At 36.2% G+C, this 19153-nt stretch overlaps 1 protein-coding gene across 1 annotated transcript; it reads left to right on the top strand.

Annotated features, from left to right (window-relative positions):
* Positions 1-7387: 7387 nt before the first annotated feature.
* On the top strand, positions 7388-10581 carry LOC144439098 (E3 ubiquitin-protein ligase TRIM56-like). The gene is made up of 3 exons (XM_078128361.1): positions 7388-8515; positions 9210-9293; positions 10333-10581. The coding sequence occupies exons 1-3, from the start codon at positions 7391-7393 to the stop codon at positions 10576-10578; spliced, it is 1455 nt and encodes a 484-aa protein (XP_077984487.1). The 5' UTR covers positions 7388-7390; the 3' UTR covers positions 10579-10581.
* Positions 10582-19153: the final 8572 nt, after the last annotated feature.

Here is a 19153-nt window from a genome sequence, read left to right on the forward strand (position 1 = left end):
ACCATGTAAACTTTGTTATCCCTACACAGTACATATTACAAAATGGCTGAGTTGTGTTGCCACACTCATCAGAGATCATTGATAGTCACACCACAAACCATGTAAACTGTGTTATCCCTACACAGTACATATTTACAAAATGGCTGAGTTGTGTGGCCACACTCATCAGAGATCACTGGCCGTCACACCACAAATCCATCTAAACTATTTTATCCCTACACACTACATATTACAAAATGGCTGAGTTGTGTGGCCATACTCATCAGAGATCACTGACCGTCACACCACAAACCATGTAAACTTTGTTATCCCTACACAGTACATATTACAAAATGGCTGAGTTGTGTGGCCACACTCATCAGAGATCATTGACCGTCACACCACAAACCATGTAAACTTTGTTATCCCTACACAGTACATATTACAAAATGGCTGAGTTAAGTAGCCACAATCAGAGATCATTGACCATCACACCACAAACCATCTAAACTTTGTTATCCCTACACACTACATATTACAAAATGGCTGAGTTGTGTGGCCATACTCATCAGAGATCACTGACCGTCACACCACAAACCATCTAAACTTTGTTATCCCTACACAGTACAATATATTACAAAATGGCTGAGTTGTGTGGCCATAATCATCAGAGATCATTGACCGTCACACCACAAACCATGTAAACTGTGTTATCCCTACACAGTACATATTTACAAAATGGCTGAGTTGTGTGGCCATACTCATCAGAGATCACTGACCGTCACACCACAAACCATGTAAACTTTGTTATCCCTACACAGTACATATTACAAAATGGCTGAGTTGTGTTGCCACACTCATCAGAGATCATTGATAGTCACACCACAAACCATGTAAACTGTGTTATCCCTACACAGTACATATTTACAAAATGGCTGAGTTGTGTGGCCACACTCATCAGAGATCACTGGCCGTCACACCACAAATCCATCTAAACTATTTTATCCCTACACACTACATATTACAAAATGGCTGAGTTGTGTGGCCATACTCATCAGAGATCACTGACCGTCACACCACAAACCATGTAAACTTTGTTATCCCTACACAGTACATATTACAAAATGGCTGAGTTGTGTGGCCACACTCATCAGAGATCATTGACCGTCACACCACAAACCATGTAAACTTTGTTATCCCTACACAGTACATATTACAAAATGGCTGAGTTAAGTAGCCACAATCAGAGATCATTGACCATCACACCACAAACCATCTAAACTTTGTTATCCCTACACACTACATATTACAAAATGGCTGAGTTGTGTGGCCATACTCATCAGAGATCACTGACCGTCACACCACAAACCATCTAAACTTTGTTATCCCTACACAGTACAATATATTACAAAATGGCTGAGTTGTGTGGCCACACTCATCATAGATCATTGACCGTCACACCACAAAACCATCTAAACTATTTTATCCCTACACAGTACATATTACAAAATGGCAGAGTTGTGTGGCCATAATCATCAGAGATCACTGACCGTCACACCACAAACCATGTAAACTTTGTTATCCCTACACAGTACATATTACAAAATGGCTGAGTTATGTGGCCACACTCATCAGAGATAATTGACCGTCACACCACAAACCATCTAAACTTTGTTATCCCTACACAGTACAATATATTACAAAGTGGCTGAGTTGTGTGGTCACACTCATCAGAGATCATTGACCGTCACACCACAAACCATCTAAACTTTGTTATCCCTACACAGTACAATATATTACAAAATGGCTGAGTTGTGTGGTCACACTCATCAGAGATCATTGACCGTCACACCACAAACCATCTAAACTTTGTTATCCCTACACAGTACATGTTACAAAATGGCTGAGTTGTGTGGCCATAATCATCAGAGATCATTGACCGTCACACCACAAACCATGTAAACTGTGTTATCCCTACACAGTACATATTTACAAAATGGCTGAGTTGTGTGGCCATACTCATCAGAGATCACTGACCGTCACACCACAAACCATGTAAACTTTGTTATCCCTACACAGTACATATTACAAAATGGCTGAGTTGTGTTGCCACACTCATCAGAGATCATTGATAGTCACACCACAAACCATGTAAACTTTGTTATCCCTACACAGTACATATTACAAAATGGCTGAGTTTTGTGGCCACACTCATCATAGATCATTGACTGTCACACCACAAACCATCTAAACTTTATTATCCCTACACAGTACATATTACAAAATGGCTGAGTTGTGTGGCCACACTCATCAGAGATCATTGACCGTCACACCACAAACCATGTAAACTTTGTTATCCCTACACAGTACATATTACAAAATGGCTTAATAGTTGTGTGGCAACTCTCTAGGTCCCTACAGAGTACATATTTGCATACTTTATTTGTCAATTTTTATTTTTTTGCCAATTAATCGCTGTTATTATCTTTGCAATATACATGTACATCATCATCACTTAGTGGGCATATAGTCTTGTTGCTCGTTGTATTTGAATCCATCATTTACATTACTATTTATTTGCTTATCTTAAAACCATCCTGGTTTTATTGTTGCACCATCATTTGCATTTGGCAGGTGCTATGTGCATGGTCTTGTTGCTAGGCACATTTTCGATTCATACTTTGAGTCTTTAATTAGTTACCTACATGTTGTCTTTGTAACACACATCATTTATTTCACTGTTGCTAAGGACATGATCATTATAGCTAGAGTCAGTTTGTTCTGAACAATATAACACCCAAAGATATCCCACCAAATGTCATCCCTATTCACCATGTAGCTTTTCAGATTTTCAGATCTAATTTGCATATCACCAATGGGATTATTAATTTATATCATAAACAAATCTTAATCTATACACAAAGAACGTTCAGTTTAGAAGTTAGTCACACACATTTTGCTTTGAATAATTTTCAAACTCGAAAAAAAAACTCAAAAGTAGTATCATCACCAAATAAATAAATACAAAGTTGACTGGTCTTGCAATGTTTGACTTCAAGTTGTTTACAAACAGAGAGAGACACTTTACAATACCTACAGCACTACAGAACCAATGTTCAAATATGCTAAGTATCAAGTATTCATTTGATGACATGCAATTCATTCAGGTCAGTCCTACCTTATTTAATCCTATTCATTATGTGCATGATACCTCCATAATATCACATCCATAATATCGTTCCCATGTCCATAGCATAATTCCTGGCAGATGACAAACATATACATTACCTGCAATGTAATTGTTAATATCTGTTGTCAAACACCATCCATTGACACTGGCCAAGCATACTGCATTTCTAATAATTGGGCAATTTCAATCATTTAACATTCACGTTTTTTAGAATTGGGCAACATAAATAATTATTCATGTTTGGTTCCAGTTACCCGACCCCATCTTGATTTTCATAAAATCGCAAAAAAATACCACCTAATTTCAAATTTTACTTATGGTACTACTTTGGGAATAAGCTGCATTCATTGTTACCCTTCCTCTTGAAATATGCTACATTCATAACGTTATATGGAAATTCAAAATAAAAAGTTTGATATTGTATATGTATGTATGTATGTATGTATGTATGTATGTATGTATGTATGTATGTATGCATATGTATACATGTGTGCGAGTGTGTATGTGCATGTGGTGTTTCAATGGAACACTCAACCTCAATTTGTATAATTCAGTACAGCACAGAGCTATCCACACAAGTTTGGAATTTGTAGGGAGGGAACCAACCATACAATGTCAAAGGGGATGAAAACTACCACTGTACCAGAGTGATTGCCTTGGCATTTGGCAAGAACGTTACTCAAGGATGTGTAGATTGGAAATACTCAAAAAGAAAGTGATTACAACATAGTTGTGTGATTTAGCTCAAAAATAGTGACTACAGTTGTATCTTCAACGCCAAAAAAGAAACTAACTGGCATTCCAAAAACAAAATTTGTCTCGGTGTCCTTTATATAATCATCAACATAATCTATAATTAAGGCATCACAGGAATTCTTGTGACTGGTTCCTGGATAGGAATCAATCGATATGAAAATGTCCCCTAACTCACTGCATCTCTTTCATGTTAAAGCTTTTAAAGTGAAACTTACCTAGTTAATTGATTTACAGCAAAACGTATGATGTTCTTCAAGGGAACCAGATTTTGTCCATTAATATTTCAGAAGAATGTCTTTCCGACCGAGCCTCTGAGCAACGCGCACCCGTCTGAGTTGAGTGCTTTTGCCGCGTTTTCTCCACGCATGCGTCTGTCATGGGCATCAAATTAACGTGATTGATGGATTCCAATGTCGAAAGGTTAAACACGCATTCGAATTTGAGAGGGAAGATAAGTGAAAGAACAATGCATAATCTTAAACATGTATATAGATTGAGAGTTTACACAATTCGCTGTATATTGTTGTTGTTGTTGTTGTTGTTGTTGTTGTTGTTGTTGTTGTTATAATTTTAAATATTAGATTATTTTATTATTATTTTCATCATGCAATTAAAAGATTAGTTTTACAAACTAAGGAAAATCACGTAAACCATAAATCGTTTAACTTATCACTTTGTATGGACACAGGCTAATAAATGGTGATAAGCTATTCGAGTATATCAATCATCCCATACTGATAAAACCACTATCAGCATAAATTACAATTGTTACATTGCATAGAAAAGTGCATATCAAGCATGCAAATAACCCTAATAAAAATAGTCGTGACCATCACGTAAATCAAGGAGAAATCAACCGCTCCAAGACTGCCAACTTTTTTAGGTTGGAAAGGCGGGAATCACACGTATATGATCACAGCTTAAGCGTTTGTAATTTAAGTAGCTTTTGTAAACGTATATATGAACTAGCCAAGTGACAAAAATGTGTTCGACCAACTTTGTCCAAACAGTGGGATTCCAATTTAGTAATGACAGACACGGAACATCTTTGAACTGTTATCGCGCATACTCACACGAGGAATAGATATACCGCGCTCAAACTGTCTCTTTTCGTGCAAAACTGTCCGCGATAGGTACTTCAGTGTTATGATATTCGAAGCGCATTGTACAAGCAATTATTTGGGGCGGTGGGGTTATTATCAAAGTGCTTGCTCCTTGTCAAGCTTTCCCACAATTTATTTGTGTTGAAGCCATACAGGAAGGCAACGTCTGAACAAATAGGACCAACTCATCTAGAATATCACATGTGTAGAATATATGTCAGTCAGTGAAAATATACTACATACTTGGATGATACTGACTTGAAAACCTCTGACAGGTTTCATTGCACAAATATTTATAACTGTTAATACTGATTATAAATATTAAATACATATTGAAAACAAAGAATATTGTAATGTTGCGACGAGAACTAGTGTCGGATGGGTTGTATCCCATTTTCTTTCTATATCAGCACTCCAGCGCTCGCACCATCAAATGTACGTACTGCAATCGACTTGGTCCATAGTTTGAAATTTTATGCCATTAAATGGCCTCCTACATGTCCTTAAACGGGGAGAAGAATAATCCCGGACTTGAAGTAAAGAGGAAGGGTAGTCCACCCTGATCTCCTAGATATTAATTTAAATGCATTTCAAACTGTTTGTAGACAGCAACAGATGTAATACGCATATGTGCTAGTAGTCTGGATGCAGAATTTAGTTCCAAGTATACATTTTTAACTATACATATCGTAATGATATTGTATAGGAATTAGACTAGTGAATTTGCTTATGAAAAACTCATTTCACTGGTCACATCAACGCCCTACTTAAGTGACTGAAACTTGAACTGAAATACCCTGAAAAATTGATGAAAAACTCCCGAAAAGCAGTACTTACACTTATATAGTTGTAAGTTGTAATTTTACTGTAACATAGAGTATGGTCTCAACAGCAGTTAAAATTCGTGTAGATCATGATATATGTATGATTTTTTAGCTTCTGAAACAAGTAGAATATGTACAAGTAGAGCGGTATTAAAATTGAATAGAAGTAGCATATGTAAATATGTACAAGTAGAACGGTTAGCCTGCATTCCAACATATACTGATTGACTTTGATATGACAAATACTCATTGCAGAGGAAATTAAACGATCCAAATTATGCGTTGTCTGTGACAAATAATGTAGCATAATGAACGGTAAAAATACCCCATATAGCTGTTTACTGGTTTTACACAGAAAATAAAAACATACTTAATATTCATTATCCTTCGATCCCACAAGGAAGGAATAGAGAGTGTCCCCATATATACTATCTGCAGACAACAGGGTTTCCCCATAAACTTGTACCCCAAGATCAGGTTTTGTGCATATGACACACACACACACACACACACACACACACACACACACACACACACACACACACACACACACACACACACACACTATACCAGCACAAGATAAGTTATTGACTTTGAAAAGAAAATGTGGATTAATATACCCTGGTCGTCCTACCTCACGACAACCCATTTCTACGTAACTGGTTCTGTGGTACCCGGAAATATGAGTCAAAACGTTCCAAGTCGCCGTTATTTCTCCCCAATTTCATAAATCATGCTTGAGAACAATAATTAAGCTTAAATACTCTTCACCAATTTTTTTCTTAATTCAGATGGAAAATACTCATGACTGACCTAGGGGTTTGTCACTACTCTCGTAGTGATTCGCAGTGACACGGTCCCTTGGGTCACTCGTATTGTCCTTGCCTGACCGAAGACAACTATTGAGGAATAATATCTAAATATCCCCTCTTCGTTGTGCTTAACACTGCATGGTAAAGGTGGCTGGGAAAACGAAGGACTGCTAACTCACCAATAACAATGTGTAGAGGGCGATATTTCTGTTGACTTCAGAGGATGTACACACTCGCTCATTACATCATTTTCACATGCGGACACAGCATACACAGATACACATACACAAACACAAACAAACATAGTGAATTTTAATATATTTTAAACAATCACACATAGATTGTATGTCGTGTTCGTCTTTTAGTTGACCGAATGACGTGATCGAAACTTTGTAAGATTGTTTGTTTATTTGTACGTAAAATCATTAAACCATAGCAGATAATTTTCGCTGCACAATACACGTACGCTATAGCACCTTTTTGAAACAAATTTAATAAAAAAGATATTTTAAAACTAAAAAAAATATCAGTTAATCTTATTATCATATTTACTTTGTTTTTAGTCAAGACAAATTTTGGATAATTTGCTGGTTACTTGAAATAACTTACTTTCATATTACCATACGTAACATTTTTCCTGGAAAAAAAAAAGTGCTCTCAAAATAGCGTCATGTCAAAGTACAATTCTCAAGGTCAAACAGGGTCACAGCAGTAGTAGGTGGGAAAATGGCGGCTGTCGACGCGCTCGATAGAATTGACGAAGATTTTCTGACGTGTCCAATATGCCATGACAGAATTTCAAACCCCAAGATATTGGATTGTTTGCATTCATACTGTGGGGAGTGTTTGGTAGACTACGAGAAGAAGAACAAAGGTTTCCGAAAGGCTCCTAGTTGTCCGGTTTGTCGGTCGACGTTCCAGTTGCCCGAAGATGGCGTCATCGGGTTGAAAGGCAACTTTTTCCTGTCTGGGATCTGTGAAGTGCTGGATGCGCACGATAGAGCTAAAGACAAAGCAGACAAAATCAAATGTTTCAGCTGCGAGAAAGACGACATCAATTCGTCAGCATCGTACTGTCTCCAGTGTGGCGACTTTATGTGTTTGGAATGTGCCAATCATCACAAGCGCATGAAAACCACGAAAGAGCATGAAGTCCTGACCGGGAAAGAGCTACATGAAAAGAAAGATTGGACCAATGCTCGATCCAAGACCGGTACAGCATGCAAGAAACACCCTGATGAAATCCTGAAGCTTTACTGCAAGCAATGCGAGCTTCCAGTATGTGTTTTGTGTTCCCTGCAAGACCATACGAGTTCAAGCAAAGGTCATGAAGTTATCAATATCGGCGAGGCTGCTGCTAGATGCAGGGAAGATATCGGTGTTCTGTTGACGGTAGCCGAGGAGAAGGTATCCGAAATCCAGTTTGAACTTGACGAAGCAGACAGAATCGGAAAATTCTTAGACGGGAACAAAAAGAAGGCGGAGGATGAGATAGATCAGAAGGCGGTGCAGTTAATCGAGCGGTTGACGCTTCAGGTGAATCAACACGCTGCTAGTCTGAAAGAAGAGGTGAACAACCGCTACACTAGAAAACACGAAGATGTGACAGTCTACAACAAGAGAATGAATAACGAGTTGAAGGGTGCAAGCGATGCGTGTGATTACTCTAGAAAGGTAGTCAGGTATGGGAACAGCGCCGAAGTACTTGCAATGAAAAAACAAGTCTTCGCCAAATTGATGAAAGTTGACAACCTGGATGTTAACAAGATTGGATGTACAGGGAGCTTGAAATTAGGGGCAGCTGATCGTGAACCGGTTGTTGTGGTTACTGATATTGGTAGAGTTGTGTGGGTGAGTTGTCTATGGTTTTGACCAAAGTTTTGCCGTGCTGATAGTAGTTCAAAGCCAATCACATCAATCAGGGTTAGGTGAACGGCAAAAGTCGTCAAATTGCCAAACATGGGCGTTGGGTCCCACTCTACGAAAACCAAGCTGGTAACTAGGGACGCGCGGTTTGTGCATAAATTAAATTTGCATGATATAATAGACTTTTCCCCAAGTGAACTTTGGCCTCAGGCAAATAAGTTAAATTTAACACATGGTGGTTGGAACTTTGGATCGGTAAACTGCCTACATCGTTTCTGTCAACAAACAGAATACATTTGATCCGGAAAAGTGTATCGGATGATCCTAAACTTTTTGCATCGTATTAAATTACTATAGTATTTCCAACCGTTATATGATTTACCCTTTTCTTATCTTTGAAAACACATGTTAACACATTTTTGGATGTAGTATAAATATCATTGCGGATTTTCGTAGTGTGAATTTGAATCTACCAGAGCAATGAATAATACAGACACAGCTAGATGAGATCACATTACGGTACTAGTTACCTTAGATAGCATGAACATGTAAGAGAGTACAATTACAATTCATTCACACCGAGCAGCTGACTAATCATTTGAGAACACTATAGACTTTCAAAAATGTTGTCTACTCTTGTTTTACAGATGTTATTTAACACCAACATATTTACTTGCAGAAATTGGGAGGACCAGCACTGACAGCAAAACTGAATATTGGAGACAGGGTAGAACGTGGAAATGACTGGACTTGGGGGAATCAGGTAAAGTTGAATTTTATTATATTACATGATAATCCGTTTGATTTCTTTTACCCATCCTGTATGCAAAATTGGTATTACAGACCATAGACCATATGGTATGTTACTCTAAGGTAACATTCAGGTTTAAATGTTATGGGGGGGGGGGGGGCGGAACTCGTTTCACCAAGGGGAGAGGTCGTTACTTTTTAATTTTTAGGGAGTCAGCTTTTTTGTGTATATTTTAGGAGGATAATTCAATACACTTCAGAGTTAAACAATTGGCTGATGTTATGGACAGTAATAACTGCCTTGACGGTTCTCCATGAACAATTCTAACAGCTGTGACATTTTTCTCTCATTTCTATGTCATGAACACAGCATCATGTCAAAGCTATTGTTTTTGAAGATAGAAAGAGAATATTAATAATCAAAACTTTTCTATAACTATGACATTAATGTGTTTACATTCCAAATGATGTATATACAGTGTCAGTGCAATATGAATGTTTTCATTTTTCGTGTTTATGTCTTCTTCTTTTTTTTTGGGGGGGGGGGGGTTATAGGGGGGAGTTGTTGGGGTTTGGGTGAGGCTGCAAGGGATCAGATAAATTTAGGTAGCAGCACTGAAGCTAACATACATACATTTAACTATAATGTCTACAATAAGAGCAAACAGTTTCACTTTCACTTTAGTGGACAATATAAGTTCTCATACATCTATATCAGTTGCTTTATCTCACATGCTTACCTCCTCAATCACATGGTGACAATTAACCCAAAGAGAAAGTAGGTGTCTACAGGATTCCTTAATTTGTACCTTTTTTAAAGAATTGTGCATAGATTATGAAAAAGTTCGTCTTAAAATAAAAAAATGGTGTAATTTATCAAAAAAGTCACTCCCTGCTATCTATCTTAAAGTGAACAAGACTGCCAGTTTGCAATGTAAGGTCCTCAACCTGTCCAATTATGCTGTATGTGTTGGTTAAAGCTGTAATTCCAAGTCCTGTGTTTTTTTTAAAAAGATCTTTTACAACATTGCATGTTTTCTATTTTGTTGAAGGATGGTGGCATTAACAACAAAGGTACAGTCATGTCCACTGTCCAGGATGGATTAATGGTGAAGGTCAAATGGGATAATGGATATGAAAACTTGTACAGGGTTGGTTGTGGTGGGTCCTTTGATCTTGAAATGGCTGATGAGACATCCCCTGAGAGAAAAGAAGAGTGCGACAGGAATGAAAGTGAAAATCCTGGATGGTTGTCCTGGATGTTTTCTGGTTGGCAAGGTCAATCGCAGAACGAGTGAATAACATGCAATGAACTATGTACCCATTTGGTCAGAATAGTTGAATTAGATAAAAATGCATTTCTGTCAGATCAAATCAATATGTGTCCATTGTAACAATGCATTGAAATTCCTATGAAGCTCAGCAACCACAATATGAAGCTAAACGATTAGTCAATTCTGGCACCACAGCTTTGGCATGTTGTTCATTAACAGAGTTAGAACTGACAGCTGTCACGTAAACAAATTACACTCAACATTACTAGACATCAGACACTGTCATGCGTGTTTGCTTTCCACCTTATTCTAACCATTTCATTTCATTTCTAACCATTAATATACATATAATATTATGTATATATGTCTGTATGTATGTATGTATGTATATAATATTATGTATATATGTATGTATGTATGTATGTATGTATGTATGTATGTATGTATATATATATATATATATATATATATATATATATATATATATATATATATATATATATATATATATATATATATATATAACTCGGTGAGTATCAAACTGCTAAGACAGTGCTCTATACCGCAGTGGCAGAGCGTAATAGTTTTGTATATATATATATATATATATATATATATATATATATATATATATATATATATATATATATATATATATATATATATATATATATACACTAAATTCATTGTTTATTATATATATACTAAGCTAAGTGGAACATTTCAGATATAGAAATATTAAAAATGTTTTTGATTGTACAAAATGTGTATTTATATGAATGGCGTGGTACAAGATACAAATGCATGTGTCTATCGACCAATAAGCAGAAATAATTCAGCAAGTTAATTGAAATTTGATTTAGCTTTTAGATGTTCACTTGCCCCTTCTATATGCTGTGTATTTGTAAACACACGCACACACACACACACACAAATAATTACCTTGACTGTCCATATAATCTAAAGTAATCCATAAAATATTATATGATATTGATATAATTTTAGCTCATTTTTTAATGGAGAATGGTTCATTGAAATTGTATATATAAATCTATAACTAGAAATGTCTGTATAGTCTAATAATTTCAAACTCACATTTGGTTTTCCTGTAAGCTTACATTTGAAGTTTTTGTCTTGCTTTGATTTGTTGTTCCCTCCATAACTGAATATTTTGTTTTCCTGTGTGTAAAGTAGGAAATATCACCATATTCACATTGCAATATTATGTATATATATGTAATATACCAATGTCCTACTAGTAGCGTTATACGGATTTATATTTGAAGTTGTTGGTGGTGTACCTCACAGTAACACATTATGCACAAGCCAATTTATTGTATTTGAACTGAAAGTATGGACTATATACTCTGGTCATTCTATGTCACAACATCCTTTGTCTATGTCATTGGTTCAATGGTGCTCAAAACATTCCAAATCGACATTATTTTTTCCGAATTTTCATAAATTAGGCTTGATGAGGTACAATTATATCATTCCCCAATATTTTGTATTCATTCAGCCGGTGGCTGACTCACGAATAACTTTGGAGAATAATATTTAAATATTCGAGAAGGAGAAGGAAGACGTGTGAACAGAAATAAAAGTACAAGTAATTCTAGAATAATAGTATATGGACATTTCAACGACCAGTTTGGTTCAGAGAATGTAAAAATTGACGATGTGCAATCATTTCATTGATAGTATTTTGCATATCTTGTTATGTTCAGTGTGTTATTTACAGTTACTAGCTTCGTAATGAGGGACATAAATATGCAGAATATAATAATATTGTTTAATGCTCTGGACGAAACTTCATCAGTGATGGTTTGTTAAATGTTGAATCAATGTTAACTCTCGTTCCAAAAACAAAGGTGAACACACTTGACATTTTTATTTCAACTCCACACTAAAGTCGTGCCAGTACACTTGAGCAAACCTACATGTGGGTGTAGCAGTTGAAGACTAGTTGGAGTGGTTAACTGAATATTTCAGATATTGAATTCCGCTTTTAAACCTACATGTGGGTGTACATGTGGGTGTAGCAGTTGAAGACTAGTTGGAGTGGTTAACTGAATATTTCAGATATTGAATTCCGCTTTTATGTAAGAAAAAAGTTGCCTCTTTATAAAACGTTGTTCTGACTACTTGTGTTTTATGTATGTATGTATGTTTGTATGTATGTATGTATGTATGTATGTATGTATGTATGTATGTATGTATGTATGTATGTATGTATGTATGTATGTATGTATGCGTGTGCGTGTGTGTGTATGTATGTATGTATGTATGTATGTATGTATGTATGTACCTCTTCGCATAATCTTGCTATTGAGACCGGCCGATTGACTCGACCAATTACACCACGTGAAGCACGTATTTGTAATTGTGGCGAGGTACAAAGTGAGGCTCATGTAATACTGAATTGTCCACAATCAGATCATATAAGACAAGCCAACCCAGGTGTCAGCTTTGTTTCTTTGAAAGACTTTTTCTGTAAAACGGATATTGTTACCATGGTCAAAATCTCATCAGACATTCTTAAAATCTACGACCAAAGATAATCTCAAACTGCTTATTATAGCTTGTCCCCCATCCATATATGAAAATGTCCATATACACTGTCGTAAATCCGAAGTGTTTAAATTTTCAGTGTTTTTTGACTCCAGGTCTGAACAGTTACATGTAATATAATTATGTGCCATCTGCCTTTGGTTGACCCTCTGTACTTATCGACTTTTACTTTAGTATGTTAAACTTATGTTAGCGGTACCATTGCCTTGGGTTTTGTGTATCTACATCTAAAAAGTACAGTGAATAAAATAACTAGCTAACTAACTATGTATGTATGTATGTATGTATGTATGTATGTATGTATGTATGTATGTATGTGTGTATGTGTGTTTTGTGTGTGTGTAATAATACACCATTCAAACTTTTCAAATTTCGTGTATGACGAAGCAATATAGTGTACATGAATTCAACTGAAATCCAATGACACATGACATGTCATAAGACTGTCATCAACACCACAATTTGTCGGTACGTACCCTCGCCTTCGGTTTCTGATCTATGTCCTCAGCTGTCATGCATGTATTTATGTATTTATGTGTTGATTTCCACACTGTAAGCCCTGATGCTGCATTTAATAGTGAAATTAAATAGGTTTGCTTTGTCTGAGAAGGTGGTAGTTAGAACCCCCCCACCCAACCTCCCCGGTGTCCAAATGTTTGACAGCCCCTTAAAAATTTCTTGACCTCAAAAAGAGTAACATTTTCTCCTCACCCCCCCCCCCCCACACACACATACCCATATATTTCGCTCGTTCCCTGAACCCTAACTTTCGAAAACTACACGCTATCGTGCACCATAACATAAAATAAATGGACGCTGCGGAAAACTTGTCTTAGATTTCACTTGGACGATCAATACTAGTAACAGTTTGTGTAAAAATGTATTAATTCTTAAAATCGTTATAATCCTGGGACTGCTTTAAGTGTAACTGCTGGCAAATTCAACACAGGAGCCGATGACTGCCAGGCAAGTTAATATTTCAATATTCAACCACGATGAGAGTAGATATAGCCTTTGTGATCAAAATGTTACACTTTCTGCTGTAAAAAGTTTCACACTGTTACTGGAAGGCATGCATGTATTAGGAATAGTATTGGATTTCTTTAATATAGTAAACGTATATGATTAGGGAAATCCCACTTAGACTGCGCGGCCGATTTAATAACTAGAACAATTTTGATATTATCAACGGCACATAATGAATTGTGACTAATAAATCATTATTTGTCAGCAAACAGGTTGCTATAATGAAACTGTGATATAAAAACACTGATTTGATATACACGAAGAGATGCATACCCGCAGCGATTTATTCAATTGATATTTTATCAGACACTTGTATATTAACGTCTGAGTTCAAAGCGATTTTGTGCAGTACAGAAAATGTACATAGTATAGCTCTAATGAATGGTTCGATTTTAAACTCGGATTGCGAGTTTTCACAATTGAACTCAGCTAATAACCACATATTTGTAGGGTCATATTGGAATATTAATCGGCCACGGCATTTAGACCCAGACTTCATTAGAATCTGACCAAGGAGAAGGTGACATCATTTGCTATATTTGTTGAATTTCAAATCTGTCCTGTTTGTGTGTATCCGTTAGGGTTACCGCCTTATTCATCTTTCAAGGAAGAAGATGACCACACAGGACGGATAAACAAAAGAGAATGCGAATGATAAGCACAATAAACATGAAACAGTTAACGAGCCTGCTCTGCGATAAGATTTGAATGGTCCTGTTTTAGACCCTTCATAGAAACGAACACAGAAAATAACTTGGACTGGGGCATCCTCGAAAACATGGAAAAAAATCAATGGATTCTGCTTTTCGTAGTATAGTTCATAATTTTGTAATCGTCTAAAATACAAACTCTTCCAGCGGTAGTAATCGAACATCTCATCCTTTTACTAATTCAATCCATATTATGACTTAAAGGCGATTCAATATCTATATGTATCGCTAACAGTGCACGAAGTCTCCATGAACTATATTATTGATGTATCTTTACGTGAGTAAGAATTTCATATCGATGTGTGAAAATACATTTGAACTTCTAGAAAATGTCTGTAGGCCATTACATGTAGTGGAATTGATTTTGGATATATTTGATGATACGTGGTATACTATTACATGCACATGTTGGTGAAATGAAGATGAACCCCCTGTCTGTTTGGAACTCTCTGTCTCTGTATCTATCTCTGTATCTATCTATCTCTGTATCTATCTATCTATCTATCTATCTATCTATCTATCTATCTGTCTATCTATCTATCTATCTATCTATCTATCTATCTATCTATCTATCTATCTATCTATCTATCTATCTATCTATCTATCCATCTAACTTATTTATCTATCTATCTATCTATCTATCTATCTATCTATCTATCTATCTATCTATCTATCTATCTATCTATCTATCTATCTACCTGTCTGTCTGTCTGTCTGTCTGTCTATCTGTCTGTCTGTCTGTCTGTCTGTCTGTCTGTCTGTCTCTGTCTGTCTGTCTGTCTGTCTGTCTGTCTGTCTGTCTGTCTGTCTGTCTCTCTATCTCTCTCTCTCTCTCTGCGACTGTTAATAAGGTTTTGAAGACTTGGCAATAATGTGAGGTACTACACGTTTAGCTTGGGATATATCGCTTCTCTGGCAACTCTCTCTCTCTCTCTCTCTCTCTCTCTCTCTCTCGCTATAAAATCATTGTTACAAGGCTTTTATTAGTGCATAGAATCATTATGACAATAGAAACATTCAGACCATTTCTTTAAAAAAAAAATAATATAGGCCAAAACAATCTGAGCACGTTACATCGCTGGGTTTACTATCAGACACTGTCAGAAAAAAAGCCGCAATTGGCGCCTCAAATGATTGTGGCTTTGGATTGTATATATTGATAAGGAACGTTAGATATCAACATAGTTCACTGCTTGAACCAACTGATTTTAACCTCATGCACTCTATTTTTGCCACAGGCAGTAATTAGTAGAACCCCTAGTGAAATTACAACTAAGACTACTATTAGATGATGCCATAAACCGTAAGGCTAATATACCGAGTAACTATGGATGCTTTTAAAATGCACCCGAGGAAATAAACAACAAACACGACTCGTGCTTTCATCGTATCCCACTAACGATTCATTTTACTAGCATGAACTGTCATGGTCAGGACCACTCGTGTAGCTGACACACCGTATTAGCTACAGGCGATATTAAATACGTGGAATCGATAATTTGCTTTAAAAGCTGTTTAAATACAATTTGGGTCTTGCTAGGTTAAAGGGAAACACCACTCAAGGATACAAAGTGATGTTCGTAAACCCTGGGTACTGGAAAGTCAGTTCATGATTTTGTATCGATTAAATATCTCACAACTGCCGAGAAACACCCAGTCCGAATTGAAATTCCGACTTTCCTAGCAGTGGTTTAGCGTTGACTGATGGGAGCAGATATGCATTTGATTTTGATGAACAACAAATATTCATTATTCCTAAGTGCTTATTACCTCCAGATAATATTTATTGTTCATATGTTCATGCAAGTCTGCTAACTGTAGCAAGCTAGACCGATGCTAGGACAGTGAACAAATGTAAAGTAATTTTCAATTTGGCATTTCTTGGCAATCACAAGAAACGTATGTGATTTGATGTCATGAAATGATTCTCCAGAGCCCAAAGTTTCATTTCCTGGAGTGGCGTACCCTTTAATGATGTAAGTTGTGTTCATAAAAAATTGTACCTAGCGGGCCCATTCATCTCATACGAAAGTGTGAACTATCACCAATTTTTTTTTTTTTTTTTGCGGACTTGTAAATTGTGTCATTGTTGTCATTTTAGGCTTGTTTACTTTGTAATGTTTTTTTTTTCCATTTTTAACCACGTAAATTGTTCTTTGTTGTCATTTTATCCATTTTTCTTCCTTTTTGAGTATTGTAAAGAGTACCGAGATGCAGTTCGGATATTTAAGATACTTAATCATTTAATTATTATTCATAGTAACAACACTGTAGTAAGATCGTGCATACTTTACATTACATCAAATACGTCATATGTCGAAAATATGCAGAGAAATAGAACAAATATGGTCTTTACTGGAGGGGTCCACGTTAGCTTTTGGCCATCGAAGCTGGTGGGGGGGGGGGGGGGTGGCGGTGAAAATACCCATGTTTAACTCCAAATCATGGACCCCAAGCCAGATGAAAATGACAGTCACAGCACCGATAACTACTAAAATGCACGCTTCTGTAGACCTGTGTCATCAACAATTGTACAGCGCGAGAAGGCGTTCTCCTATTCCCAGTTTTCCACGTAGCATATATATCTTATATCGAAAGCTAATAAAACATGGTAGTTTCGTGTTATTTTTAATATCACATTCTCATAGACATTTTACACTAACTTGAATGGAAAACCGTCAACAGATAGCCAGATAGCCGCTAAAAACTAATATTTTAGTCAAGGAGTATAAATCGATGTTGTATTACCCACATATTTACTTATTCAACGTTACTGCTGCGTGGTTACTGCAGGGCAAATTAATATTTCACAGTCTAAGAAAGGTTGATCACTAACTGTGAATCACCTCTGAGAATGAAGTCATGAATACTAGCCAGTCTTAAGAAGGTGTAAAAATTTCATATCATCTCTAGGTAGTCTCATATGGAAGATAGAAATGACCCGAGGTGGTTTGCATTAAAGGGATTGACTTGGATGCTATATAACGGTGCTTACAATAACTGACGAGTGCAGTAGACTTCTTGAGAACATTCGACTAGTTTTATCTTGTTAGTTCGGCATACAGCTGTGTACACGTTGGCAAACGGTAAGTATTCGAAATCAGTCAACGGGTTTGATACTTTGAATCGGCCGGACACTCCGCGACTGTATTTGTGATAGAATTTTATGTTATGCAGATCTCGTCTGAATTCTGCATAATTTGCTCATTGCAAGTATTTTAAACTCATGGGTACGATAGGAACATAGATCAAGATATATCAAGAACTCATTATTTTACTTCACTCCGTTTTTGTAGGTTTTTACTAGGGGTCCGGAGTAGCACAAATGTGTAAGCCATTCTTGCTAATTGGTGAAAATGATAGGGGGCCCACTTTGTGGTATGTCATATTGTCTTTAAGCCTTTGGATCAGAGGTACTACCATATGCGATACTTATGAAACTTAACATGATATAGCAGGTTAAATTACCATGGCCGCTACGAAAATTAAATAGCTCTTGTAATTGTGTTTTAGGTATGTCTTGGTTATGTATGGCTTGAACAACAGGTATAGGCAATGTCAAACTACTAGTATTGATAGATATGTCTATATTTCACCGAAAACCGAAAATTAATTGACTGTAAATTATGAACAATAGTGACATCATAGGATTAACGAATCCCAACGATTTAGTTATTAATGTACGTACAATAACAAACTTTTTACACATTTTTTGGCTTTTTGCAATTTATTGAGTTACAAACAAGGACTTGGCATATGCAGTTTCACATTATTTTTCAAGTAGGAAGCCATGATAAAATTGTTTTATAAACTAAAAATCCAAAATAAATACCAAATCCTCATCTATATATGATCACTTTAAATCACATTGGTTACATTTCGTTGCTAATTCCACACAGTCACTAGCTAGCGCAGCCACCGAGACAGGAAGACACAACGATAAAACTATTTCTTAGAGAATTATTTTTTGTGTGTGAAAGTGTTAGTGTTAATGTATACGTACTGGAATATGAACACCATGTTTTGTTATTTTGCCGTTTATATCAGTAAAAGCAATTTTATTTTCAACCGAACAACTGACCATTTTTCCTTTGGTCATTGTTTTGTGTAGAACCATTTTACTTAGAGAGGACACCATTATTCTCAACGTTCCTTGTCATGTGTTATAATCATGATTGTATTAGTTATACTTTAGAATGCTTTAGTTGGCCCTGTTCATATGACCTAAATTGAAATGCATGTTTTACTTCTTAAACTACTACAATTGAGAGAATTTTTGTTAGCTTTGTATT

Source organism: Glandiceps talaboti, chromosome 8 (assembly GCF_964340395.1).
Source record: "Glandiceps talaboti chromosome 8, keGlaTala1.1, whole genome shotgun sequence".
NCBI classification, from domain to species: Eukaryota; Metazoa; Hemichordata; class Enteropneusta; family Spengelidae; genus Glandiceps; species Glandiceps talaboti.